Raw genomic sequence first — 27,925 nt, forward strand, 5'->3', positions numbered from 1 at the left:
TGGGGTGGGTTCTGCCAGTGCTCCAAGTCCAAAATAAACTCAGAAGGAACCAACTAGCTGTACATGCCTTATATTTGCCAGTATTCCTCGCCTATCTCTTAGGCCTAGAGATGCAACAATTTTAATGAGTTTGCAAAGTAGCTCATCCTGTTTTGAAACTCCTGTTTTGCACAATAATTTGTCGTTAACAGGAGCCCCTGACCTTGACTGCCCTCATGGAAAGGATCTGAGCTACTATGAAAGAAAGGGCTCCACTCCTCGTTCACCCAATTTCATAAAGAAGTGCCAGTCTCGTATACACTCAGGTTAGAAACATACTTACACATTTCTACCCAGCTTATGCAGCACTGGATGTGTTTCCCAGTCCAACATCTCTATAGTCTAGCTGCGGCCTGTTGGAAACAGCAGCAGAGGAACTGCTTTGCATGCAGAAAAATCCAGATTCAGGCCCTGGTTACTTAGGCTCTCTGTACCAAGAAAGTTCAGCTAGCAAAGTCTTCTCTGCCTGAGACTGGAGAGCGAGAGATGGTATGCATACCAACAGGGGGCACTGCAAGCCCACCAAGTTCTGGGTCTGTGCAGAGACCTTCCAATTTCTCGCCCAGCCAGCTGTCTGGCCAAACATTGGGGGAATGGGGGACGGAGTGGGTGGCTGGAGAGGGAAGACAGAACTACATGGAGGTTCAGAGCTACATAGAGATGTGGGAAAAGGAGAAAAAGCACCACTAAGCGGTACAAGAGAAGAGACTAACTAGTGCTATGGATCATAGAATAGCAGAGTTGGAAGGGGCCTACAAGGCCATGGAGTCCAACCCCCTGCTCAATGCAGGAATCCACCCTAAAGCATCCCTGACAGATGGTTGTCCAGCTGCCTCTTGAATGACTCTAGTGTGGAGAGCCCACAATCTCCCTAGGTAACTGATTCCATTGTTGTACTGCTCTAACAGTCAGGAAGTTTTTCCTGATGTCCAGCCGGAATCTGGCTTCCTGTAACTTGAGCCCGTTATTCCGTGTCCTGCACTCTGGGAGGATCGAGAAGAGATCCTGGCCCTCCTCTGTGTGACAACCTTTTAAGTATTTGAAGAGTGCTATCATGTCTCCCCTCCATCTTCTCTTCTCCAGGCTAAACATGCCCAGTTCTTTCAGTCTCTCTTCATAGGGCTTTGTTTCCAGACCCCTGATCATCCTGGTTGCCCTCTGAACACGCTCCAGCTTGTCTGCATCCTTGAAGTGTGGTGCCCAGAACTGGACGCAATACTCTAGATAAGGCCTAACCAGGGCCGAATAGAGAGGAACCAGTACCTAACGTGATTTGGAAGCTATACTGCCCAAAATAGCATTTGCCTTTCTTGCAGCCATATCGCACTGTTGGCTCATACTCAGCTTGTGATCTACAACAATTCCAAGATCCTTCTCGTTTGTAGTATTGCTGAGCCAAGCATCCCCCATCTTGTAATTGTGCATTTGGTTTCTATTTCCTAAAAGGAAATAGGATAATAAATCTTTAATGGTATTGTTGAAAAAATAGATCTGTAGTTAAAAAAGCTCAACATTTCGGATACCAGGATCCTTTGTCAGGAGCTGATAAGCAGTGTTCACTGTTGGGGACAATATCATTAATAGCAAAGTTAAATAATTTATCTGTGGAGCGTCCACGTCGAGAGCTGCGTTTGCTATCCAAATTTCCCATCTGCAAGTCTAATGCAACAGGAATGCGGGAGAGTAAGTAAAAAACAACCCTAGTTTCAGACAATTAAAAAAGTGAGGTTTTAATAAAAACATTTCAGGGCACAGCCCATCAGTACCCATTTTAGAAACAGGGCAGGTGGGGGATGAGAAGGGCCATTCCAGCCCTTGACTGCAAGGAATGGCCTGGGAAACTCAGTCTATTTTCAGCCTGCTCAAGTCTCCACTTCCAAAGGCAGTATGGGTGGTGGTGGTGGTCTTCTTTGGCTGCCAACTTTCAGCTCCTCTATTCCAGGGAGCCTTAGCCTAAGAGGCGCAGGCCAGCCATGCCTGAGAAACCCAGCAAGACAGCAAGGACTTTGGGCAGGCGGCTGGCAGGGGAGTTCAGCTCGTGGGGCAAGATTTCCAGGAAGGTGATATACATGAAGGTTCCAGCAGCCACGCCTTCCAGCACAGTCCGGGCTGTGGCACTGCCTGTATCTGGGCTGTGTGTCACTGCCATACCCAGGCCAACACCGAGTGGAGACATGAGCACAAAGGCAGCAACAGAGGCTGCAAGCCAGCGCAGGGGCAGCCGGCTCTGGAGCAGCAGCAGGGCCAAGCTGAAGGCAATTATGCTCTTGTGGAGCAAAATGGCCACAGCCAGCTGCAGCACTTTGGCCTCCGTATCTTGCAGGCCCACAGCAAGGCCCTCAAAAACTGAGTGCAATGAGAGAGAAAGTGTCAGCACCAAGGAGCGGAAGGATGAGGGGAAGTGGGCTTCAGGAGTACCAACTCCAACATGCTGCTCGCCAAGGCTGGCCTCTTCACCATGCCGGTGAGTGGGACTGGGTAGGAGTGGAAGAGAAGCTTCATCTCCATGCTGTTCACTACAGTCCAAGACCACGTGCTCCAGCACCAGCACCAGCAAAAAGCCTAGAGCTAAGATAAGTTCAGGCACTGGGAAGTCCAGCTATGGAGGAAAGAAGAGGGTTGTGTGTCAGGTTAGCTTGAGAATGGTCCATGCTCCACCAATATGCCCCATCAGCTCCATTCCATGATAAAGCCACAATAGGATCTCAGACCACAGGAAAGAAAGCCTGCGGCAAGTAGGGGCACTTTTGTGGTTCCTCCATGCAACTGTTTCAGCCTGGGGCAGGTTTTGGGTGGCAAACAGACCTCAAAAGCATAACCCTGGGTTGACTTTTGCTGTGCTTGAATTACAGGAGACTGCTGTTTTCAGAAGGCTAAAGGGCAGCTATGGTTTGGCTACAATTGGGAGCAGTCAGCAGGTGAGGCTTGAGGTTCTCTTTCCACCCACCCAACCCCCTTTCATTCAGGAAAACTGAAACCTTGCAGGGAGCAACTGCCAAAATCCAAAGCTAGTCAATTACTTGGTTCACATGATCAAAACAAGCTACAGTGGATTGTGCTCTATGTGCCAGACATGATTTGCCTGGCAGCGGCTTATGTCATTGGAACCTGGGCACCAACAGCCCATAAGCCAGGCAGTGATCATGCAAATGGACCTTGGCTCACAAGTCACTGGGGATTGATTTGACTGTGTGAATGAGGTCAGCACCTTTAATGGTACTGCTGTTGAGATTCCAAGGGGTCTTATGCAGCCAGGATCTGCTCCATGGTCTGTAGATGAGTCAACCTAAATGCTGCTGTCCTGTCATTCGTCTGATTTATTTACATACCACGCACTAGCCAAAGCTCTCCGCCTATACCCTACCTTCAGTACTCCAATACTTCAGTATTGCTTGGCCTGCCCTGCTGCTCCTACAGAGCCTTTGCAATGGCTACTTTTTCCAAAGTGAAGAGTTGCCACAGAGCCGAGTTGGAGCATCTGCCCTGCCCCTCCGGCAGGGCTGTCTATTCCGGGGCCGCGGCCGCCGCGAACTTCCCTCCTCCCCTTCCCGCTCAGCCTCCCTCCGCTTCTCTACCGAGAGGCTCTGTCGGCGCAGCTCGTCCCGTAGATCGGCCAGCGAGTCAGGCACGATGTCCAGCAGGCAAGCGGCCAGAAAAACCCCGCCGGCCGCGCAGCTCAGGATGCTCCGCCCGTGCAGAGAAAAGAAGCCTGCGAGAGGGAGGACAGAAGGAGGGTGAGAGGCTGCCCGGCCCGCCCTGCCGCCCGCCCCTCGCGCGGTCACGCACCGGTCCCCAGGGCGCCCCGGCGGCGGCGGAGGAGCGCGGCCGGGAGGAGGCCGCAGAGCAGCGGCAGCAGCGCGAGGGCGACGAGGCAGCCCAGCTTCAGCGCCGGCAGCGACCACATGGCTGCCGGGGCAGCGCCCTCGGCGGGTATTTAAACCTTGGCGCCACGTGACGGCCCCGCCCACCATTGGGCTCCCATTGGACAGCTGCCCGCGGTGGGCAGGTCTGCGGGGCCGTGGGTGGTCCACTCCCTCCCTCCCTCTTCCCCGACGGCGCTCGTAGTGCGGCCTCCCCAGGCGCTTTGCGGCGGCGCCTCCTCGTCCTGCCACGGACGGGCGGCCCTCTCCCGGGCCAGGCTAGGCGGGGCGGCCCGTGGGCGCTCGGGAAGGGGCTCAGCAGCGCTTGCCGCCCGCAAGGAGCGAGCCCAGAGGGGAGCGCGCGAAGTCCCGTCCGCCCGCGCACCAGAACAGTCGCGTGCCCGCCAGGCACCTCCCTCCCAACACCCTGCCGTCGCCACCCCCCTCCCCAAAACTCAAGCAACCTGAAATAGGTGCAGTTAAGATGGGGTGGCAGCCATTTTGAAAGATGGCGTCTAGAAAACCTGTCCCAGACTAGGGTGATGCTGTCCCAAATTTTTCTGATTCTCTTATATATATATACTAGATGGTTTTGTTGGTTACACAAATCAGAACAGATTTTTTCTAATGGAACTTCATTACAGGGACTGGACTGTCCAGTTTGAAGAGATCCTTTTCAAGCTCCTCCCAATCCAATTTTGTTTTAACCACCATAAGAAAATGTATGCCAACATTCGTGACTTCACTGCTCACTCCTAATTCCAGATCACTTGGGAACAAGTTAAAAACACTGGTCCCGATACAGACCCTTGTGGGACCCTGCTGTTTATATACCTCCATTGTGGGAATTGGCCATGTATTTCTACTTTACCAATCCATACCTCTCCTCTTCTTCCATGACTACCGACTTTGCCAAAATACTTTCTCAAACCCCTTTTTGAAGTCTGGAAACAAAGGTCATTGGTTCCATTGCTGTACTGCTCTAACAGTCAGGAAGTGTTTCCTGATGTCCAGCCGGAATCTGGCTTCCTCTAACTTGAGCCATTATTCCATGTCCTGCACTCTGGGAGGATCGAGAAGAGATCCTGGCCCTCCTCTGTGTGACAACCTTTGAAGTATTTGAAGAGTGCTATCATGTCTCCCCTCAATCTTCTCTTCTCCAGACTAAACATGCCCAGTTCTTTCAGTCTCTTCTCATAGGGCTTTGTTTCCAGACCCCTGATCAACCTGGTTGCCCTCCTCTGAACATACTCCAGCTTGTCTGCATCCTTCTTGAAGTGTGGTGCCCAGAACTGGACGCAATACTCAAGATGAGCCCTTACCAGTGCCAAATAGAGGAGAACCAGTACCTTGCACAATTTGGAGACTATACTTCTATTAATGCAGCCCAAAATAGCATTTTGGTTTTTTTGCTGCCACATCGCACTGTTGGCTCATATTCAGCTTGTGATCTACAACAATTCCAAGATCCTTCTCGCTCGTAGTATTACTGAGCCAAGTATCCCCAATCTTTATTATTATTATTATTATTATTATTATTATTATTAATTTATTTATATAGCACCATCTATGTACATGGTGCTGTACAGAGTAAAACAGTTAATAGCAAGACCCTGCCGCATAGGCTTACATTCTATTAAAATCATAGTAAAGTGATAAGGAGGGGAAGAGAATGCAAACAGGCACTGGGTAGGGTAAACAGGCACAGGGTAGGGTAAAACTAACAGTATAAAATCCAAACAGCATCAAGTTTTAAAAGCTTTAGGAAAAAGAAAAGTTTTTAGCTGAGCTTTAAAAGCTGCGATTGAACTTGTGGATCTCAGATATTCTGGAAGAGCGTTCCAGGCGTAAGGGGCAGCAGAAGAAAATGGACGAAGCCGAGCAAGGGAAGTAGAGACCCTTGGGCAGGCGAGAAACATGGCATCAGAGAAGCGAAGAGCACGAGTGGGGCAATAGTGTGAGATGAGAGAGGAGAGATAGGATACAACAATCTTGTAACTGTGCAAGTATGGCAATGGAACCAGTGACTTAGGGAGGTGGTGGGCTCTCCCACACTAGAGGTATCCAAGAGGCAGCTGGACAACCAACAGTCAGAGATGCTTTAAGGTGGGTTCTTGCATTGAGTAAGGGGTTGGACTCGATGGCCTTATAGGCCCCTTCCAACTCTACTACTCTATGATTCTATGATTTGGTTTCTTTTTCCTAGGTGTAGAACTTGGCATTTATCCCTATGAAATTTCATTCTGTTGTTTTCAGCTGCTGCCAGTATGTGCTTGTTGCCTGTGTTGGGCCTCCCTGTCCCCAACCCTTTTCTTCCCTGGGTGGGTCTTATAGCATTATTGTATCTAGGTGGTTGTTTGTTGTATGTGGGATAGCAGGGGAGAACATAATGGGGGCACCTCTATCATCATGAGTGAATTGGATCTGGCTGACATGGGGACGTTCTGCGTATCGTCTCCACATCTTTGCCATGCTGTTGTTACACTGGCCGTAACTGGTGAGCACTCGTAGTGTTGCCCTGGATGTTGAGGGTGTAGTTGTCATCCTTGATCCATTCTGTGCTTATCCCCTCCTGTCTGAGTTGTACAAATGTAAAATATGTTGCACTGGCAAAACTTTGGAGTACAGGATTGCAGCATCAATGAATAAAACAGAACAGGGTGTGAAGTGTGTGGGGTTGCAAACCTTTTGTTACAGCTCTTGCACAAATAGAAGAAGCACATAGCAGACTTCAAGATGAGAGCAGTCAGCCACATGGCACTGGGGCTTTCCACAGAACTGAAGCTGCCTTCGCATCTAAATTCCCCTTGTGCTAGAACTGGCATGCCGGGATGACTGATGCTTAGGTGACTCTGAATCACTATGAACCATATGGACACAGTAGGAAAACTCTTGCATTCTCCCTTCCTCTTTCTTTGGAGACAGCACAGCTGAAGGTTTGTCAAACAAAGGAAACCAGCAAAGTGAAGAGGTTTATGGTTGCTGGAACCAGGTTGGGGATCGGGGGGAGGGGCATTTTGGAGGCCAGCTTCCTGTGGCTGCATGTTGCATGGCCCTGGTCTTGCCCTGTCTTATTTACTAATTGGGTATCTAAATAAATAGAAAAACAAAAACAAATAACTATCATTCACTGGGTAAGGTACAAAAAGTATTAAGACCCCACACACATGTAGAGCAGTACGACAATGGAATCAGCTACCTAGGGAGGTTGTGGGCTCTCCCACACTAGAGGCCTTCAAGAGGCAGCTGGACAACCATCTGTCAGGGATGCTTTAGGGTGGATTCCTACATTGAGCAGGGGGTTGGGCTCAATGGCCTTGTAGGCCCCTTCCACCTCTGCTACTCTATGATTCTATGAAAAGCAACAAGTATAATACAAAAGCAGCACTAAAACAATGTCAAAACCAGCCAGTGAAATACAAACTTAAAATGGACAGCAAATAAAGAAGCACCTTAAAATGCAGCAAGACAAACATTAGGAAACAGATTTTAAAGGTTTGGGAGAGTAACGACGGTCTCTGTGTCTCCTCTTCTATGGGTGGCAGGGGCTCCATTGATTGCTTACTCAAAGGCCCCAGTCATGGACCCTGCCTCCATTTTCCCCTTGGATGTCTCAGGAGAGTGACATTAGACAGTTGAAGGTTAGCTGCTGTACCGGTGGGGTTACCAGTTCTGAGCAGAGGGCACTTTTGACAGGAAATTACATGTCAGCTCCTCCTTGGGTATTATATAGGCACAGATGAACCAGTGGGTAAGCTCATACTTTGGCACTGGTACCTATGTTGCATAAATTATGCCTAATCCGAGTGTATCCAAGTCCAATATTGAAACACTCACGAAAAATCACAGGCAAGGGTTTGGGCTCCAAACATTTATTCTCGAGAATAAGGTGACTTCTTGGTGCTCACACTGCTAAATCAGAGTCACACTGTGGTGAGGCAGGACTTAGCTTATGTATTTCCATGCAGTGGTCAGAAGGGGAATTGCAGCTGCAATTGCCATGTGCTTTGTGTCTGTAGCCCCTCCCCTACTGGTGATGTGACTAGGGGGCAGTCTCAAGGACTTGGCTGGGTTTGATTGGTCAGTTTCATTTGAAACTGACCTATGGTGTTGTCCTGGCAGGCAGTTAATCAACAATGTGGATTCAGTAGGATTAACTTCAATATCGTCTGGCAAGGAAGGGGCTTGGAAGTTGCCTTATGTGCCACTTGAACGAGATTAAATGAAGTTTTTACTGAGTGGCATCTGGCTACTCCCCTTCCCTGCCTTGTTGTGCCCATTCGCCTTTTCCAGGTGTTCCCGGGTGGGCTCCTGGTGTGGTGTCCTAGAGGGTGTCTGCGTGTGTGTGCACGGATGGGTGCTTGTGTATACACGTGTGTCTGTATCCATGTCAGGATCCGTGTTTGCCTCGGATCCATTTGTCAATGCAAAAAATATTAAAGACAAATCTACAAATGAAACCAGAAACATTCTTGTTGGGACTTATGAATGATCAACTTAAAGAAAAAGCAGGAACGCTACATGACAACAGCTGCCAGACTACTCTATGCACAATACTGGAAAAATGCACAAGTACCATCAACGGAGGAATGGCTGCTTAAGGTTTTGGAGTTGGCGGAGATGGCTACACTTACGGCACTAGTAAGAGAAAAACCAACAACCTCATTCATATTGGACTGGAAACCTCTAATAGAATATATGCAAGAGTTACAAAAGAATGATGTCTATGTCTGTGGTTTTTACATATAATCTGTGGTCTTAATACACAACACTGGGCTGGCTAAAGTGAAGTAATAGATAGCCCATATGTCTGACATGAAAAATGCCTTAAATGGAATATGGCTTTATATGTTTTGCATATGAATTTTTATTAGTTGTATTGTATTGTACTGTTAGTTAAGTGTGTGATGTTCTGTTATGTTTTCTTTCTTTGCTTGTCTTTTTTTTCTTCCTTTGTAGAAAACAATAATATTGTTATAACAGGAAAAAACAAAATTAATCTCAAACCTGGTTTAATTGGCTTTAATTAGTTTTAATTATTAGGGCTGTGCTCCGCTCCGTTTCGGATAACCGAAGCAGAGCGGGCCGATCCGGACCTCTGAAGCCCAGTTCCAAAGTGGATTGGGGGAGGTTCAGATCGGCGCGGAGTGGTTCGGAATGGTCCGAAGCAATTTGGACCCTTCTGAAGCTCCGGACGCAGGTAAGTGGGGGGGAGGGGCTTACCTGGCACCGGTGCCACAGTCCGTCCGGCGCCAGCGGTAGCCAGGTAAGGGGGCAGGGGGGAGGGGGGCTTACCTGCGTCCATCCCAGTCCAGGCAGCAGCTTCAACTGAGGCCCAGGCCTGAAGGCAGAAACAATCCGTTTCCGCCTTGAGGCCTGAGCCACAGTTGAAGCTGCCGCTCGGACCGCAACGGAAGCAGGTAAGTAGGGGGGAGGGGGGCTTACTTGGCTCCACCGCCGCCACTGTCCATGTGGCGATGGCAGCAACAGTGCCAGATAAGTGGGGGAGGGGGCTTACCTGGCGCCGCTGCGGTCCGTGTGGTGGTTGATGGCGAAGCCAGGTAAGGGGGGAGGGGGACCTATTAGGCCCCCATTTTGTCCCCCCTTCCCCACTTACCTGCCTCCGCCATCTACCGTGGAGGCAAGTAAGTGGGGAAGGGGGCAAAATGGGGGCTGAATCTCGCTCCGGCTCTCCGGCTCTCACTCCGGCTACAGTTCTGGAGTGGATCAGGAGAGGGTCAGATTGACCCGAACCGGTTCGGGCTCAATCCATTAGTTCCGGACAGGGCCCCGAAGCAGTTCAGGGTGGTGGTGCACAGCCCTGTTAATTATCCGTTAAAACCCAACTAGAAACCCATTAAGGGGTAATATGTTTTTAATGGATTTTAATTGGAAGTTAGAAACGCATTAAAAGGTAACTTTGTTTTAATGGGGTTTTAATGTGCAATTTAAAGCCTATTAAAAACTCAATAATAACCAATAATAAGGGGAATTTAGTTATAACTGATTGTAATTGATTGTAATGGGCAATTAAAACTGGTTAAAACCCCTTATAGTTAATTAGCCCCTAAGAGGTTTTAAGAGGGGTTAGGTTGTAATCCTATAAACACTTCGTAGGCAGCAGTTCCCATTGAACACAATAGAACTTACTTCCAAGTAGACATTTCTAGGATTTTACTGCCAATGGGCTTTTAACTGCCACTTTTAACTGGCTACTAGGAGCAGGGCTTTCTCCGCTGTGGCACCCAGGTTGTGGAACGAGCTCCCCAGAGAGGTCCGCCTGGCGCCTACACTGTACTGCTTTCGTCGCCAGCTGAAGACCTTTTTATTCACTCAGTATTTTAACACTTAATTTTAACTTAAATTTAAATTTTACTGTTTTAACTCTGTATTTTAATCTTATATCAATTTTGCTGTGTGGTTTTATCCTGGTTGCGCTTTTTATACTGTATTTCGAAATTGTGTTTTTTAACCTGTTGGGTGTTTTATTGTGGTTTTAATTTTTGTGAACCGCCCAGAAAGCTTCGGCTATTGGGCGGTATAAAAATGTAGTAAATAAATAAATAAATAAACAAACTTAAAACCACTAAAAGCCTACTAAAACACATTACCATTTAATGGGCTTTAATGAGTTGCTTATTAACACCCCCATTTAAAGCAATTCCCTCTTAATGAGTTTTAATGACTTTGAGTGGCCAATTAATAAAAAACATTAAAATTATTAGAAACCATTTACCCCTTAATTGACCTTAAATAGGTTTTAATTGTTAATAACACCCATTGGAACCCATGAAACAAATGACCCTTTAATGGTTTTTCAATGTTTTTGTAGCTGCCTTCTAAAAACCATTAAAACCAATTACTTCTTAATGGGTTTTTAAACGGGGGTTTCATGAGTTCTTAATTGCCAATCCATTAATAACTGAAGAACACCGTGCAACTTAGGTCTCCCCACATGGCCCTTCGTGATTTCTTCTTTTACTTTCTGGCTTCTTGCATGCTGACTGGGTCAAGAGGGTTCCCTTTCCAGTTTGACTTGGCATGGGTGGGCTGGGTGATGGCAGACGGCGGGTGTGTATGCTCTTGAAGCAGAGGGTAAATGTCCCGGATGTGAGAAGAGGAGGCAGGGCGGGGGCAGCCTCACCTCGCAGCTCATTGTCCACTTTGCAGTCCCTCCCTCTTGACAGCAGAAAGCACATGCTCAGAGATGGCTCACCAGGCTGGGCTGCCAGTCCCTTTCTGCTGGATGGGCCACATAGGGTTCCACCTTAAAGCATCACTGACAGAGGGCTGTCCAGCTACCTCATGAATGCCTCTTGTGTGGGAAAGCCCACAACCTCCCTGGGTCATTGGTACCATTGTCGTACTGCTCTAACTGTCAGGTTTTCCTGATGTCCAACCGGAATCTGGCTTCCTGTAACTTGAGCCATTATTCCATGTCCTACACTCTGGGAGGATCAAGAAGAGATCCTGGCCCTCCTTTCAAGTATTGAAGAGTGCTATCATGTCTCCTCTCAGCCTTCTATTCCAGGCTAAACACGCCCAGTTCTTTCAGTCTCTCCTCACAGGGCTTTGTTTCCAGACCCCTGATCATCCTGGTTGCCCTCCTCTGAACACGCTCCAGCTTGTCTGTGTCTTTCTTGAATTGTGGAGCCCAGAACTGGACGCAATACTCTAGATGAGGCCTAACCAGGGCCAAATAGAGAGGAACCAGTACCTCACGCGATTTGGAAGCTATACTTCTATTAGTGCAGCCCAAAATAGTATTTGCCTTTCTTGCAGCTCTGCAAGAAATATCACACTGTTGGCTCATATTCAGCTTGTGGTTTACAACAATTCCAAGATCCTTCTCGTTGTAGTATCACTGAGCCAAGTATCCCACATCTTGTAACTGTGCCTTTGGTTTCTATTTCCCAAATGTAGAACTTGGCATTTATCCCTATTAAATTTCATCCTGTTGTTTTCAGCCCAGCACTCCAGCCTATCAAGATCACTTTGAAGTTTGTTTCTGTCTTCCAGGGTATTAGCTATCCCACCCAATTTTGTGTCATCTGCAAATTTGATCAGCGTTCCCTGCACCTCCTCGTCCAAATCATTAATAAAAATGTTGAAGAGCATTGGGCCCAGGACTGAGCCCTGCGGTACCCCAGTCGTTGCCTCTCCGCAGTTTGAGAAGGTACTCTTTGAGTCCGATTCTGTAGCCAACTGTGAATCCACCTAATAGTTGTTCCATCTAGCCCACTTTTAGCTAGTTTGTTAATCGGAATGTCATGTGGTACTTTGTCAAAAGCTTTGCTGAAGTCAAGATATATGATGTCCACAGCATTCCCACAGTCCACAAGGGAGGTTACCCTATCAAAAAATGAGATCAAATTAGTCTGACAGGATTTGTTCCTGACAAATCCATGTTGGCTTCTAGTAATCACTGCATTGATTTCAAGGTGTTTACAGACTGACTTCTTTATAATCTGCTCCAGAATTTTCCCAGGGATGGATGTCAGACTGACTGGTCTGTAGTTCCCAGGTTCCTCCTTTTTGCCCTTTTTGAAGATAGGTTTTGTGAACCAGCCAGAGAGCTCCGGCTATTGGGTGGTATAGAAATGTAATTAATTAATTAATTAATTAATTCGGAGAGTTCTTCCACTAGCTCCTTCATTACTCTAGGATGCAGTTCATCAGGCCCTGGAGATTTGAACTCATTCAAGGAAATTAGGTGTTCTTTGACCATTTGTTTATCAATCTCAAACTACAATCCTGCCCCCTCAACTTCTGCTTCACTTTTTCCAGGGGGGTGGGGTCATAGACCCGCTTTTGGAAGAAGACTGAGGCAAAGTAGGAATTGAGCACTTCAGCCTTTTCTTTGTCATGTGTTATCAATTTGCCATCCTCATTAAGCAGTTGAACCACCATTTCTTTCCTCTGTCTTTTACTACTCACGTATCAGTTTTAGCTAGTTTTAGCTAGTTTGCTAATCAGAATATAATGGAGCACTTTGTCAAAAGCTTTGCTAAAATCAAGATATATTATGTCCATAGAATTCCCACAGTCCACAATAAAAAAATGTGATCAGATTAGTCTGGCAGGATTTGTTCTTGATAAATTCGTGTTGGCTTCTAGTAATTACTGTATTGTTTTCAAGGTGCTTACAGATCATAGGCATACGCATGGAGTGTGCTCGGTGTGCCCAGGCACACCTGAATGTCTCCAGGGCTGCCTCTGCTTTCCTGCCCATCTCCCCACCCCACCCCCCGTGGTTGAATCAGAGCCTTTAAGGAGGGCGGGAAAGTGCTGTGCAGGGATAAGTATTTTTAACATATAGTGCAACTCTGCCTCGCTTTCTATTTCTTCTATTCTTTTTGAACAATTGCTTTCAATTGCTGTATTCCACTCACGGGAGTCATCCCACCAAGATTCAGTTATACTTATCAAGTCGTATTTGCCTTTATGTATTAAGAGTTCACGTTCATTCTGTTTGTTTCTCATACTCTGGGTCTCATCCAGCGCTTAGTCTGAGAAGGAGAAGCCCCCCTTGCAGCCCCCCCCCCCCGCTGCAGCATTGGGCAACTCCCTCAGGACTTGGGAGCTCCATTTAGCTGTCACTGCTAACTGCAAGCCAGAGCCTCATCCTCTGAATGTGCCTTATCCTTTTGCTGCACACACTCTGTGGCAATGAGAACCAGAGTGCTGGATGGGGTTTTGAGGCCTGGGCAGCTTGGGAGGCCTGGAGTGGGGCAGGAATCCCACAGGCCGGTGCTGGGTCAGAATTCTGGTCTGTGTCTCACTAGCCTAACATCAGAAGAGCCCTGCTAGATGAGACCAAGGGTCCATCTAGTCCATCACTGTGTTCACACAGTGGCCAGCCAGCTGTGGACTAGGGATGCACAAGCAGGACATGGCTGCAACAGCACCTGCCCACTCATGATCCCCAGGAGCTGGTGTATATAGGCTTGCTGCCTCCTGCCTTGCCTAGGCTGTGCTGAGCAAGGATCCTGTGGAGCAGTTGCTACCAAGCCAGAGGCCAAGGAAGGGGAACGAGTGAGGCCTGCTCTGACACCCTGACCTTCACGGATGCCCAGGGAGGCTCCAGCTGGGAAGAAGGAGCCCAGAGAGGGGCTGGAAGGTTGAACATCTACTCTGAGTAGGGGTCTGTGCAAAGCACACAGAGTGATGGGGGTTGGGGCCCATGCTGTGCCAGCTCAGTCTGTCCTCCCACTTCTGCGCGGAATCTGTTTTCCAGCAGCTTGGGCCTCCGGGCCCCTTTCCGCTCAGCCTGGAGTGTGGCCCAGGTCAGTGCTCTGGCCCAGGACAAGTTTCACGACTGCTTGGATATTGTTAGCTAGGAGCCCATATTCAGAGTGGATCAGTGCCAAGCTGCCCTCAACCGAGCCTAGCATGGCCCCCCCCCACAGACCCTGCCTCCACCCAGAGGGCCCCAGGAAGCCCACTGCTGCCCTTGGGCATTTCTCTCAGGCCTTTGGCTGAGGAAAACTCCAGCCACAAACAGACACAGCCCTCTTGGAGAGACGAAGCACATCCATTTCGAAGGTGAGGTGGAGCTCAGGGCACAGTGGTGGGACCCCCCGCCATGTGGCTGTGCTTAGGATCAGTCTGTGCTTGCCAATCCTGGGGCCATGAGGCCACTGGAGATACTGCAGCTGAGCTTGCTGGACCTTCACCTGAGGGAGGAGCTGTGGATCCCCAACTGGGAGGCCTTATCTGCGTTGTGGGTGCTGGAAGGCTAGACTGATGGGCAGGTGAGGGCCCTTCCTTCCTTCCTTCCTTCCTTCCTTCCTTCCTTCCTTGCTGAGCTAGGCCTTGCCCATTCTCCGTGGGAGACCCTTGGGAGTACCAGAGATGGCCACACTCCTGCGAGCAGGCCCAGCTCCATGGGAAGAATGCCTCCCACTGAGGGAAGAGTTTCCCCTCCTGTCCCTTCCCTAATGAGGCAGGATCCGCCCATGAACCCGAGGCCTTGAGCGCCAGTCAAGGCAGAAGCTGCCAGACCTGGTGGGGTTTTGCCTGGGAGCCGCCTTGCCCTAGTCCTTGGGGGCTTTTGCTGCCTCTCCCCTTCCCCAGATGCAGGCTGTGCACCCAGAGCAGGCGAGTGTCTGCCAGGCCACGCACTGCTGGGCACCTCCTGGGTGAGCGAGATCAAGCAGTTGAACAGCCACACATGCAGGTAGGAAAGAGCAGAAGGGTTGGCTAGCGGAGGGCCTGGAAGCATCAGCATCAGCAGGGAGGATTCCCCGCCCCCTCCGGCTGGGGAACTCATGCCACAAAGGCCGCTGCGTGACTCCCTTGGCTGCATGCTCCCCTCCCGGCCTGGCCTGATGGCTACTTGTGCTGCTGTCAGGCAGGAGTTGGCCTCTGCCTGCCCATCCCTCCCTTTGAGGGTGGCAAACCCCAGGCTGCTGCAGAGACTGTGCCCCCGCCCCCAAAAGGCCCTGCTTCTTCCCTTTTGCGGGCTCAGCTACTCTGAGGAGAAAGTGGAAGCACTGGCGGGCCCTGATGCCCGCGTCCCCTTTGGCCCTCCAGGGATTTTCACGGAGCTAGGGACACTGGCAGGGAGGGGGCGAGCCCCCTTTCCCATCTTTGCCCCTGCTTACACCTGGCCTTTCCGCCAGGCTTCCTTCGGGAGCTCTGGCCCGCCTCGCTGCCCTTCACAGACTCACCCTGGTCCCAGAGCAGCCTTGGTCTCTGGCCCTGTGGGCCACGGACCTGATCCCCACGCTTCGGAGTGTCTTGCTGAGCTGGAGGTGTGAGAATGGCTTGGGTGAGTGAAGGAAGGGCCTCTCTATCAGGATTCTGAGCCTGAGCGTGAAGAGGCTGTGTTTGCAGTGAGGCACCCAGGCTTCCTCCTGAGGAGGCCAGAGACCAGCTCCTCAGCCCACAGAGCGCCCAGGCATCCGTTGTGACAGCCCTGCAGTAATGTCAGCTGGCCCCCAGCCAAGAGAAGCCCCAGCTCAGGGGAGGGGGACACCTGCCAGGATCACCGAAGCAGGCCCCCTGCCCGCACACGTGCCTGCCTTGCACGCCTCAGCCTGGCCCCTGCATGCCCACTGCATGGTACACTCTGTGGCATTGCTGAGGCTCTGCGCTGACCTCTCTCCCCTTCAGTGTACAGGCAGGCGTGGGGTGGAGCACCACCTGACTCTTCCCTGCTGCATCCACCCTGACCTCTAATGTGCTGGCGGCAGCCTTGGGCTGTGCAGTACAAGTGCCCCTTGGCCTGCCCTGGCTGTGGCCCTGCCCTTCTCTGAGCTCACAGGAACAGAGGAGGCTGCCCGGCTGGACCCTCCTGCGCCCTGCTCCTTGGGCATTTTGAGTGGAGATGTTGCCACAGATTGAGCCTGCGGCCAAAGCGTGTGTTCCGCCACAGAGCAACGGCCCCTCCCCGCCTGGCGCCCCCTCCCTCTGCTCCCCACCAAGGACTAGAAACAGCCAGAGCCAGAAGGATGTCACAGCAGCTGGAGGTTTATGGGGATGGGTGCAGTGCTTCACGGGCAGTTCCCCTGGAGGGCCACGTGTGCTGGTGCTCTGCAGAGCCCCGGGCCCAGCTGGGCTCAGCTGCGGAACTGTGGCACAGGGGACGGGATGCGGATGTCTTGGCCTCGCTCCAGGCGTCGTTCGCAGTCAATCAGGTAGTTCACCCCATCTATCACCAGCTGCACCAGCTCCACCTACCGGACAGGAACAGAAGCAAGGATGGCGGGGTGGGAAGGGCAGGGCTGAGGCAGCTCATGGCCTTGCCCTCTGATCCATCCCACTGCAAAGTCCAATTGCTCTAAACAACCCCACCCCACCCCAGCAAGCTGTAACAGTGGCGGCCTCTTCTGCTTTCCCTACGTAAGCCCCATTTCATGCTCCTTTCCCTACAGCCATGATTGTGTGGTTGCTCAAACACCCATGCCCCCAACACACCACGGTGTGTACCCAACAGCGCCAACTCCCCTTGGGTACCTCTGATTTGCCCAGGCGATCCAGGTTGGAAATGTCAAACGTGCTCCCTGTGGCTGCTGTATCCACTCCGCCCGTTCCACGTTTTTGCAGCCTCAGGTTCTCCAGGATCTTACTGAAGCGGCTATCCTGCGAGGGGGGGGGGCGACAGGTGTCAGTGCTGCAAAAGAGCGGGGGGGGGGTTTCCTCCAGAGGCTCCTTTTGTAGCCATGTGAGGCTCAGGCCAGGACCCTCGCCGGGATGGCCTCTCTGGGGCTTAAACTATCCTGGGAAGGGCCGTGAGGACTTTGTGGAGAGTTCCTGGCAGGAGAACAATGGTACCCAGGACCCCTCTTCTCACTAGCACTTACTTTGCTCAGCAGCGGCAGCTTGATGTGCACCCCAGCACGCAGCCCAGTGCCAAGGTTGGAGGGACAGGTCAGGATGTAGCCCAGCCTCTCGTTCCACATGAACTCCCAGCCCCTCTCCTGGATCAAGCGCTCCACCTGCTCACAGAGGAAGGACATAGCACTGAACAGGCTTTCCTTGGCTCAGTGCCCCCAAACTGGATTCCTCCTCTGGCACACTGCATCCTACCCAACCGCCCTCTACACAGCCTGCTCCTGCCTGGCTGCTCTGAGGCCAGGCTGCTATGGCCTCAACCTGGACAGCAGCAGCACAGATCAACCTGGTGGCCCAAGACCAGCTCCATGACTGCCAGGAGGCAGGCATCCGCTGGGTGGACGGGCAGTGGGGAGCAGGTGTACTCGCCTCCTTCAAGCCCCGGCAGAACCTCTCAAAGACTCTCTTCATGTTGCCCCCTTTCTCCATGGAGATGACACGGGTGTGGTCCTCCTCATTCACCCAGATCAGGAAGGTTTTCTCATGGTTGTGCCTGAATAGAAGGGCTGGCCGTTATGGGGATAGCCGTGGGGCAGATGCCAAACCAGCCCTCCAGCACGTCTTCCCCCAGCCCTCCAGCACATCTCTGAGAACTTTACCAGCCTGGATTTCCTGAGAGACATTCCTCCTGCTTGAGAAGGAGTTCCCCACTGGCCTGTCCTCAAAGCCCTTTGTCTGTCTGTCTGTCTGTCTGTCTGTCTGTCTGTCTGTCTGTCTGTCTCTCTCTCTCTCTCTCTCTTTCTCTCACTCACACACGCACACACACACACACATACACACACATGAGTGGGTCTGTCAATGGGGGCCAGGGAGGGGCCCAGTCGTGCCATGCCTCTGCTACTGATCCACAGGTGGATGCGAGGGCAGCTGAGCGGCAGGCAGGCAGGACCACCACCTTCCCAAGGTGCTGGTGCTGGGAGTTGGGGGGCGGGCTCCTTGACTGGCTAGTCCCTCCACAGCCCAGCCCCAACTGAGGGAGCCAGCAGAAGCCATACCAGATTCCTCGGGCATCAGGCCAGTCACGTGCCATGCCTGCTGCTGTCAGCAAAGGGGAGACGGGCTTGTCAAAGAGGAAGTGGTCCTGAGGAAGGAAAAGAAGAGGGCAGCTTATCACGGGGACCCCAATTGGGCAGGGGGCAGAGAGCTGGGCCAGGGTCAGCCCCAGGTGGGCGAGGAAGCAGATGTCTCGGCATGCTGTCCCAGCCAATGGCGGCATGCAGGAAGGCAGAGGTAGGCTGAGCCAGAGGAAGGGAGCTGGTAAGCCGGGGAGGGAAGACATCCGTGGCACCTCACGGGAACCCCAGGGGCAAGTGGCAGCATTGCTCTATGGTACCAGGCAATGGGGCAGGGGTGGGGGCGGCTGTCTCCTGCCAACCTACTCTCCCATCTAGCCCCCCACCCCCGGGACAGCCTCTCAGTTGGCTTCAGCACACCTGCTTCACGGTGGCAGGCCACACGCAAGCAGGCCCTTCGTGCACACGCCACACCTGGCCACTCACGTCAATGAGCTGTTGCTGCTCCTTCTCCGTCATTTCACTGAGGCGGTAGTACTTCCCAGCTAGGTCCCCAGTCAGGCCACTCAGGGCGTCCGCCGTGACCTTCTCCACCTCACGGCGCTCAGCCCGACTGCAAGCCGGAGGCAAGCTGAGGCCACGGATACTGCGGCCCGTCCGCACACGTGATGACAGCACGTAGCGCTCGTCAAAGTGGCCAGCCTTGATCTGGAAAAGAAGAGGCACCCCAGGGAGATGGGTGCGAGGCACAATGAGCTGGGCGGGAGGGAAGGGGCACCTGGGCAAGGCCACCCCGGCCCATGTGGGCTCAGGCAGGCTTAAGCCTAGCACAGAGGAAAGCAGGGAGCTACTGCACTGCATCTTGTGGCCAGTAGAAGAGAGAAGGGAACTTTGCACGCCAAGGCAGCATTCGGCACCACGTTGGCTGGCTCCAGAACACACATGGGACCTTGAACACTGCTAAGGCCAGGAAAGGGACTTGAGACTCCAGAGAGCAATACCCAACCCCACTCCACACCGGCCACCGATGGTGCTTGTGTACTCTGATGCTTGGATCATCTTCAGATGTCTTTCTCAGGCCTGAGCGGGCCACTTCGGTCTTCTTTAAATTTCCTTGTTTGGAGGCCTCCCTGATTTCATTTTCCATCTCAAGGTCACCCTGAGCATACTACTCTGGGGGACGATCACATTGTCACCTACAGTACTTCTGTGGAAGAGTGTGCACCAATGACAGGGGTGCAGCTCCATGGAGACACGCAGGGGGGGGGGAGGGAGAAGAAAGGGCTGGGGAAGCCATTGAGGGGCTTTAAAAAAGCCAGTGGGGAGAAGTGGGGTTTCACCTTGGGGCAGGGAGGGCTGTTTGTGTCGTAGGTGAATTGTGTGTGTTGTGTGGGAGGTGAGGTGAAAGGCGATCCAGGGACAGAGTGTCTTTTAAGGTGGGGTGAGCCTAGGAGGGTGTGTTGCCAGTGTGGCATAGAAATGGTTTGGGGGCAATCTTCCTATTTTGGAAAAAAAAAAGTGGTGTCCTGCTTGTGGGTTCCTGGTTGACAGCTGGTTGATCACTGTGGGAACAGAGTGCTGGACTAGATGGACCCTTGGTCTGATCCAGCATGGTTCTTCTTATGTTCTTAATTTTGCAATAATTTATTTTGAGGTATTTTGGGGAAATAGGTTTGCCTTTCGGTGAAACATGTTTTGTTGGAGCAGAAAGGAATGTTGGAGCAGAAAGGAGTTCAAAGGAGTGTATTTGTCTTCTAACCTCACCAGTTCACCTTCCTATGAACATGGGTGTGTTCTTCAGCAGTAAATGTTGTGGTTATCCACACCCGATGGCAGCCATTTTGTGATACACAACTGAAAGACAACTATGTTGTGATGGTGCCTGCAACACTTCTCAAAAATCAAAATATGCCCTCAGCCCCCAAAAGGTTGGGGACCCCTGCCTTCCCATATTCCCATTTGGATGACCTGGAATAGTTCCATCCTCCTCCTCCTCCTCCTCCTCCTCCTCCCTTACGAGTGAGTTTTCTGGAAGCAGTGGTTCCACCATTCCCACTTGCTTTCCTTCCTTGTGCCTTTTTTTGATGTTAAGCACCAGCCCTCTGGTTCCCAGGAATGGCATCTCTTTTGTACAGGCTTGGCTTCTCTGCTAATAAATGGAACCCCTTCTCCCAACACCACAATGCTAGATTGGTTATTAGTTTCCAGTTCCTTATTTGCACAGCAGTTTGAAACAGAACTCCATTAGTAAGCTTAATAAGGAAGTAGGGTTCATGTTTCTCTTCCCTCCAAAATAAGGTTTTACCTACCTTCTCTTACTTAGCTCCTTGCCTGGAGAAATGTCCCCTATGAGATGCTGAATTATTCTCTCCATTTTCCACAGTCCTCATTAAAGACTGATAGCCTAGATTACAAATAAGAAATAGGGGCATCTGCCTCCCAAACTAAGCTTTGGGCCACCCCGGATCATACACCCAAATGTTAAAGGGAGTATTCTCTACGGGATGGCACCGAAAGGGGTTGCATCCAGTCCAAGATGTTGTATTGGTGCAAGGCAGATGCCATCATGCATGGCAACCCTGGACCAATAATGGCCAAAGCCTCTAGAGATGAATGTGCTTAGTGAGGGTCACCCTGAAGTTGCCGTTTCTTATTTATTTGCACATACTTCAGATATTATTGGAATGGGGGCAGCATCTCTGACGGTCTTGTCCCCCCCCACCCCCAGAAGCATGAATCTAGATGGGATTGTACACCCTCTTCCAGAGGATATTCTCCTGGAGGTGAATATGGGCTTTGTGGTGACACAACATATGCTGTGGAATGCACGCCTCTAATTCCTTATATTTCTACATGATATATATGCTGGTGTGGGCATATGCCCTTCAGGGTATCTCCTAGCAAAACAAGCACTGGGTGGGATGCAATTCTATGTCATTTTGTAGAGGACACTCTCTTTGACACGTCAGCGTATGATTTGGGTGGCCTAAAGCTTAGTTTGGGTTGCACTCTCCATCTCCTTATCTGGGGGTAACCACACATTAGAGAGTGTTGCACAAAACCAATGGTTTGGATTGGGAAGAATAATTGTGGATTTCAAAGGGGGAAATGAACCTCCCCCACAAGTCTTTTGAGGAAAATCCTGTTGTGCCAACAAAGCTCTGTGGAAGAGGATTGGTGGCCTCTCAGTCTTGTCAGGATCCTTCTCTGGGGCTGCTTTACAGGACTGCATACCTTACTGGCTTCCAGGTCTGTAGGGTGCTTCATGGTGTGGGGGTTGTAGCCATTGTGTCGCTCCTCAATCACCGGGTCAAACAAACCAGCAAAAACCTGGAGGCATAATAGGGTTGTTGGATAATAATAATAATAATAATAATAATAATAATAATAATAGTAATAATAATAATAATAATATATTTATTTATTTATTTATTTCTTACCCGCCTCTCCCTTTGAATCGAGGTGGGGAACAACGTTAGGACAGAATCAATACATCTTAAAAATTCTTGATTTTACATTGATCTGGATAGGCCTGCCGGAAAAGGCTAGTCTTTAAAGCTGCCTTAAAATCACATAGAGAGTTAATTTTATGAATCTCCTCCGGCAGGCCGTTCCACAATCTGGGGGCGACAGAAGAAAAGGTCCTCTGGGAAACTGATGTCAGCCTAGTTTTAGCTGACTAAAGTAACTTCACCCCAGAGGACCTGAGTGTGCGGGGTGGACTGTATGAGAGAAGGCAATCCTGCAGGTAACCTGGACCCAAACCATTTAGGGCTTTAAAGGTAATGACCAACACTTTGTGTTTTGCCCAGAAACTAATTGGCAGCCAGTGGAGTGACTTTAATGTTGGGGTAATATGCTCACCCCTAGATGTACTGGTGACCAACCTGGCTGCCATATTTTGAACTAGTTGAAGTTTCCAAACTAGGTACAATGGTAGCCCTATGTAGAGCGCATTGCAGAAGTCAATCCTTGAGGTTACTAGCATGTGCACTACTGTCTTTAGGTCTTCTGACTCTAAGAAGGGGCGCAGCTGGCGTATCAGCCGAAGCTGATAGTAGGCACTCTTGGCCGTTGCATCTATCTGGGCTGTCATTTGGAGCGATGGATCCAGGAGCACCCCCAAACTGCGAACACAGTCTTTCAGGGTGAGTGTACCCCCATCCAGAACTGGCTGACACACCTCCAAACCTAGGTTGTGGCCTTCGACAGCGAGCACCTCCGTCTTGTCTGGATTCAGCTTCAGTTTGTTTTTCCTCATCCAGCCCATTGCCGCCTCCAAGCATTCATTCAGAGGAGACACACTATCCTTAGCTAACGCTGCTATTGAAGGCATAGAGAAATATATTTGGGTGTCATCAGCATACTGATAGCACCCCGCCCCATGCCTCTGGTTGATCTCTCCCAGTGGTTTCATGTAGATGTTAAACAGCATTGGGGATAGGATGGCACCTTGTGGTACGCTAGACAACAGCTCCTTTTTTGAGGAGCAGCTATCCCCCAGCATCACCATCTGGAATCTGCCTGAGAGGTAGGACTGGAACCACCGGAGCACAGTGCCCCTGATTCCCAACCCCCTCAGGCGTTCCAGAAGGATACCATGGCCAATGGTATCTAAAGCTGCTGAAAGGTCCAAAAGTACCAGCAGGGACACACTCCCCCTGTCAATACTCAGGCGGAGATCATCCACTAAGGCGACCATAGCTATCTCAACTCTTAATGACAGGAGGAAGTGGTGGCAGGATTGGTGCGGGATGCAGGGAGGAATGCTGGCTGCCTCTGGCTCCACTCACCTCATAGGACTCTTCATCTCCCGCCACCATGCCGACGGTCTTGATAAAGGGGTGGCCAGGGTTGTCCACCCCTGTCTGGATGCACTGGTCCAGAGTCCAGCCATTGGGGGTGGTTTTGTCACAGAGCTGGGCGTAGAGGGCCGGGGTCAGGTTGCTGGCCATGCAGTTGTTGTGTTTGCGCAGATCCGGGTACTCAGCACTGGCGGAGGGGCGGAAGGGGAAGGATGAGCATGGTGTGGGTTAGAATTAAAGGGATAAAGCGAAACCCACAGCTTCCTTTATTCTGACCTACCAATGTTTGCATGGGGTTCCCAGGTGTTTTGAGTGAGGGTCAGATGGGTTTTTCGTATAAGTACCTAGACATTTAAAAACTGCAGTTCTTTTAACTTCTCTAGTTCAGATTTGTCATGAATTTTACTTTAGGTGAAATTTAATGGCAGTTCTAACCTTAACTCTAATAATAGTAATATTATTCATAATTAGCACAGCTGAGCCCTGATTTGGAAAACAAGCTTTTGGCTGGCCATGCCATGGGGCCCTTGGGTTGTTCCCCCCTCTCCCTACACCCCAGTAAGGAGAACAGAGCAGGGTGGGGGGCTCTCCCACTTCTGGTTTCTGGGGACATGAGCACTGCCCTGGCCCGCAGGCCTGCTTCTGTGGCTTCAGTGTCAGAAACTGTACGCTGAAGCCACAAAGAATGTCTGCTTGTTCTCTCTCTCTCCCTCTCTCTCCCTCTCTCTCTCTCTCTCCCTCTCTCTCTCTCTCTCTTTCTCTCTCCCTCTCTCTCTCTCTCTCTCTCTCCCCCCCCTCTCTCTCTCTCCCTCCCTCTCTCTCTCTCCCTCTCTCCCTCTCTCCCTCTCTCTCTCTCCTTCTCTCTCTCCCTCTCTCTCCCTCTCTCTCTCTCTCTAGTCTCCAGTTTGTGGTCCTGGGCTCCAGTCCTAATGAGACTCTCGTCTTGGCTTGGCATATTCACTGCATGAAGGCAGGATGGTGGCACCAGCTTGAACTAGACTGAACTGAGACCTCTTCTCTGCTCTTGTCTCCTCGTGTGACAAACTCCACCTGTCTCCTGCCCTTGCTTGACTATAACCGGCAGCTAAGAGTGACCCCAGTGGGCAGTTGCAACCACAGCAGCCAATGGGGCTCACACAGCACTGGAGGGGTTTATTGCATTAAGGAGATGCTGTCCTTAATCTGCTTAGTGAGCGGCTGTCTCATGACCTCATTCCCAGTTTAGAGGGGCTTTGAGTTTTTCCTGACCTCCCCTGGAGATTGCAAGTGTGTGTGTTGGGGCTGGGGGGGTTGGAGCCTAGCTGCTAAGGGCTGGGCACTCTGCTTGCTCCCTGAGAGGCCGTTGCTTGAGAAAGCGGCTCCTCAGTCTCCCAGCTTGCAGCCAGGGTTGTGAAAGGTCCAACACCCTTTTTAAGAGAGAACAGTCTTGCAGCCACTGTGAGCGGGATACCTCTTGTGCTGGCAGAGACAGAAAACAGAGCTGCATGGCATTTCAGCAGGTATAATTTTGTTGCCTGAGGCTAACCTTTCACTGCCCAGGGAGGTGAATTGGGCTGCTGACCCATGAGACGTCCGATCTCCTCCTTGGAGCCCCCATCCTTGAGGGGCCAGCTGGGATAACACTTTGGGGGCAGCTGCTAAACTCAGAGGGGGCCTGTGCACTGTGACCCATGCTGCTGCCCTCTTGTTGATGCTCTGGAATTTCAGAATGACCCCTGAATCCCATGGAGCTTCTGCTGCTGCTCCCCCTGCCTCTCCCCCCCCCGCTTGAAGAGTTGGTCTGCCCCCCCCCCTTCCTGGAGGAATGTTTCTGGGGCACTTCTCTGTCTAGTAGCCCATTGACAAGGACCTGAGGGATGAGGCTGGGACTGTTTGCCCTGTGTTGAGGGGGCAGTAGCGGCTGGTGACTCCGATTTCAATGGGCCTATGTATCCTTTCTGGGTTTCAGTGAGAACCAGCTGAACTCACAAGGAGCTATCCTAGGGGCTAAACCCAAACCCCCAAATAGGTTCAGCGCATTAGGCAGCTCCTTTAGAGATCTGGCTGGTTCAGACTGAAACCCAGAGTGGATTCTCAGCCTGCCAAAGGCAGCGCCATCAAGTTCGGAGCAGGGTACTGGGAGCCAGGCCTTTGTGGGCAGGCAAGCTGGCCCCTGCAGAGGCCCCTGATCTCTTCTGCCCATGGAGGAGGATCAGGTCGGTCCAGGCCTCCAAGCTAGAGCTTCTTGGGCACAGCCAGGGGCCATATGGGATGGGAATGAAAGGGAGGTTGCCCCGGAGCATGAGCAGAGAGATGGCATTTCCCCCCACCAAGGAGCAGCCTCTGATGCTGCCCCTCCCCTGCCTCGCCGCCAGTGCCGCAGTCTCGGGCTCCGGGGCTCCTCCCGGAGGGCACCCTGCCCTACTGAGGAAGCCCGAGCCCCGCGGGTGATCGGGTCTACGGGCGGGCGGCTCCTCTGGGGCTCGCCTCACCGGCCAGGCAACGGAGCCATTGAGGGACTTGGCACATCCGCCTCTTGTCCGAGGGCTGGACGCCCGGCACAGGCAGGCTTTGAAGGAGGCCACCGCCTCTCTCAGCGCCACCGCCACCTCCGAACCGTGAAGCCTCCGTGAAGCAGCGAGAAGGAAGGCGGCTGGCGGCCGGGCGGCGTGTCCTGCTGGGCGCAGCAGCGTCTCTCCCATGCCGATCGTGGGGGCCACACGGCAGAGAGGACTCCCAGGCGCCCCGGCCTCTGCGCCCCCTCCCCGCTGTCCTGCTGCGGGCCTACCGCCCCCAGGAGCTCAGCTCGTCGGAATGCCTCCCGTCCCAGCTCTCCGTGCCAGGCTGCCGCGCTGCGGGCATCCCCGGAGCACTGCGGAAGCCATACCTGGGCGGGTAGAGGCGCCGCTGGGCCCCCGTGGCGCGCACCGAGTCCCGGGAGAGGAGGAATCCTGCTGCCACCGAGCCGGCGGCACCTGCCAGGACCAGGAGGCGGCCGGATCTTCGGGCGGAGAGAACGCGGGCGAACATGCCGGCCATGGGGCTGCCGCGGCAGGACGGAGGGGCGAGCGAGGCGGGCGAGCAAGCGAGGCGGGCGGGCGGGCGGCGACTTCGCACAGCGAGGCGGGCGGGGACGTGCCGCGAATGCCACTGCTCGCGGGGGAGGGGAGCAGCGCGGGGATTACGCCGCCGCCGCCGCCAGCCCAGCCCAGCCCAGCCTGGCCGCCTGCCAGGGGTCCTGCCGGCGGCGGCGCCCTTCAGCACCCGCGCGGTGGACAGCGCCGGCCCGCGGGCGGGCCAGCCGAGGGAAGTGCCGCGGGCGCGGGCCGCGAGCCGGGCTGATCCCGCCGCAGGGGCAAAGTGCAGCTTGGGCAGGGCGCGCCCGAGCCTCGAGGCCGCCGCGCCCAGCCCGCAAGGTGCTCCGGGAGGCCGCCCTGCGCTCCTGGCGGCAGCTCCCGCCCGCCTTGCGCGAGGAGGAGGGGGGGCCAGCCCAGCAAGTCCCGGAGGGCCATTGCCGAAGGCTGCCTCACCCCCACCCCACCCGACCCCACCCCACCCCCGTGCTGCCTTGGATCCGGGAGGAGAAAAGGCCCCCGTTATGCTCCGAAAGCCCTTGGGCCCGTTAACAAAAGGACTGCAGGGATCTCAGGTCTCGTTTTTAAAAAGCGTCTCCAGGATCAAGTCCTTGCGTTAGACTGCCTGCGGGGAAGGCAACGTTCACCGAGGCAACGACTGCTCAAGCTCCCACGCGTGTCCAGAGGCGAGGCTGCTTCAGGCCCAGCACTCTTTCGTGGGCACAGCGCCCTTTCTGCACATTTCCCGTCACCAGAGTTCACCTTCCTTGGGAGCTCTGCATGTGCACAGCCGGAGGCCAGGGTGACGGAGCCTCTTGCCATCTGCCCTCTCCTCTCTGAGGGCCTCTGTTCATCCATCATGTGCTGAGACTGGGTGCTAAGTGGCACCCAAGGCCACCTGGATCATGAGAGCCAGGGGGCGGGGCTTGTCCACGTCTGTCCCCAGCCCCTGCCAGCATGTGGCCCTGGGCAATTTCCCTGGAAGAAGTGTCCCTCAGAACAAGGGGGAGGGCTCCTCACCCCCATGCCACGCAGTGAACCACTGGAGCCTGCAGCTGTCTGTGGGACATGGGGCTGCCCTGCCCTCCATGGGCTGCTTTCCCTGCTTGGCCCCTTGCCTTCGACCCTTGCACAGGAGGGTTGTGTGTCCTCTGGAGACTCCAGCCAGTGTGTGTGTGTGTGTGTGTGTGTGTGCATTAGGTGGGCTCCTCTCTCTCTCCTTCCTTCCTTCCTTCCTTCCAGGAGAGCCCTGCCTCTCAGCCTGCCTGTGGACTGGCAGAGGAGTGGCCTTTGTAGCCTGTGCCACTCGGATGCGGTAGCATCACTGTGTGTCCTGCGTTGCAAGGCAGGGTGTGTGGGTGTGTGCTTGGGGCATATCCCAGCTAGTCATTCATTTATTTATTAATTTATTACATGATTATATGGCCTAATAGCTGAAGCTCTCTCAGCAGTTCACAGCAACTTGGCTTCTTTGGCTTCTTCCATGTGTGGACAACTTTTAGTGGGTTTTGGAAGTTTTCCTATGGACAGCAGGGTGTGTTAGTTGTTTTCCCATCATTTTAAGGTTTTTTGGTTGTGTGTTGTTCCCTTCCCTTTTCACTGCAGCTTCCCCTTCTGCTGGAGTCATTGCATGGTCCCCTGACCAACTTTGTTGTGTGGTGTGTGTGTGTGTGTGTGTGTGTGTGTGTGTGTGTGAGAGAGAGAGAGAGAGAGAGAGAGAGAGAGAGAGGTGTGTGTGTGTGTCTGAGCCAGATCTCAGGATGCCCAGTGCAGGCTGCAGGCTGCTGCTGCAGTAGGCGTGGTTGTGTTGCCTGCAA

General features: G+C 52.5%; 2 protein-coding genes across 2 annotated transcripts; both read right to left on the bottom strand.

Annotated features, from left to right (window-relative positions):
* Positions 1 to 1,850: 1,850 nt before the first annotated feature.
* On the bottom strand, positions 1,851 to 3,943 carry LOC134409776 (zinc transporter ZIP1-like). The gene is made up of 3 exons (XM_063142682.1): positions 3,826 to 3,943; positions 3,615 to 3,748; positions 1,851 to 2,638 (listed from the first exon to the last, which is right to left on the bottom strand). The coding sequence occupies exons 1-3, from the start codon at positions 3,941 to 3,943 to the stop codon at positions 1,988 to 1,990; spliced, it is 903 nt and encodes a 300-aa protein (XP_062998752.1). The 3' UTR covers positions 1,851 to 1,987.
* A 12,416-nt stretch (positions 3,944 to 16,359) lies between these two features.
* Positions 16,360 to 26,078, bottom strand: CKMT1A (creatine kinase, mitochondrial 1A). Its single transcript, XM_063142153.1, has 9 exons — positions 25,922 to 26,078; positions 23,044 to 23,242; positions 21,485 to 21,580; positions 18,737 to 18,958; positions 18,233 to 18,318; positions 17,607 to 17,730; positions 17,207 to 17,341; positions 16,860 to 16,985; positions 16,360 to 16,579 (listed from the first exon to the last, which is right to left on the bottom strand). The coding sequence occupies exons 1-9, from the start codon at positions 26,071 to 26,073 to the stop codon at positions 16,463 to 16,465; spliced, it is 1,257 nt and encodes a 418-aa protein (XP_062998223.1). The 5' UTR covers positions 26,074 to 26,078; the 3' UTR covers positions 16,360 to 16,462.
* Positions 26,079 to 27,925: the final 1,847 nt, after the last annotated feature.

Source organism: Elgaria multicarinata, chromosome 16 (assembly GCF_023053635.1).
Source record: "Elgaria multicarinata webbii isolate HBS135686 ecotype San Diego chromosome 16, rElgMul1.1.pri, whole genome shotgun sequence".
In the NCBI taxonomy this organism is placed as follows: Eukaryota; Metazoa; Chordata; class Lepidosauria; order Squamata; family Anguidae; genus Elgaria; species Elgaria multicarinata.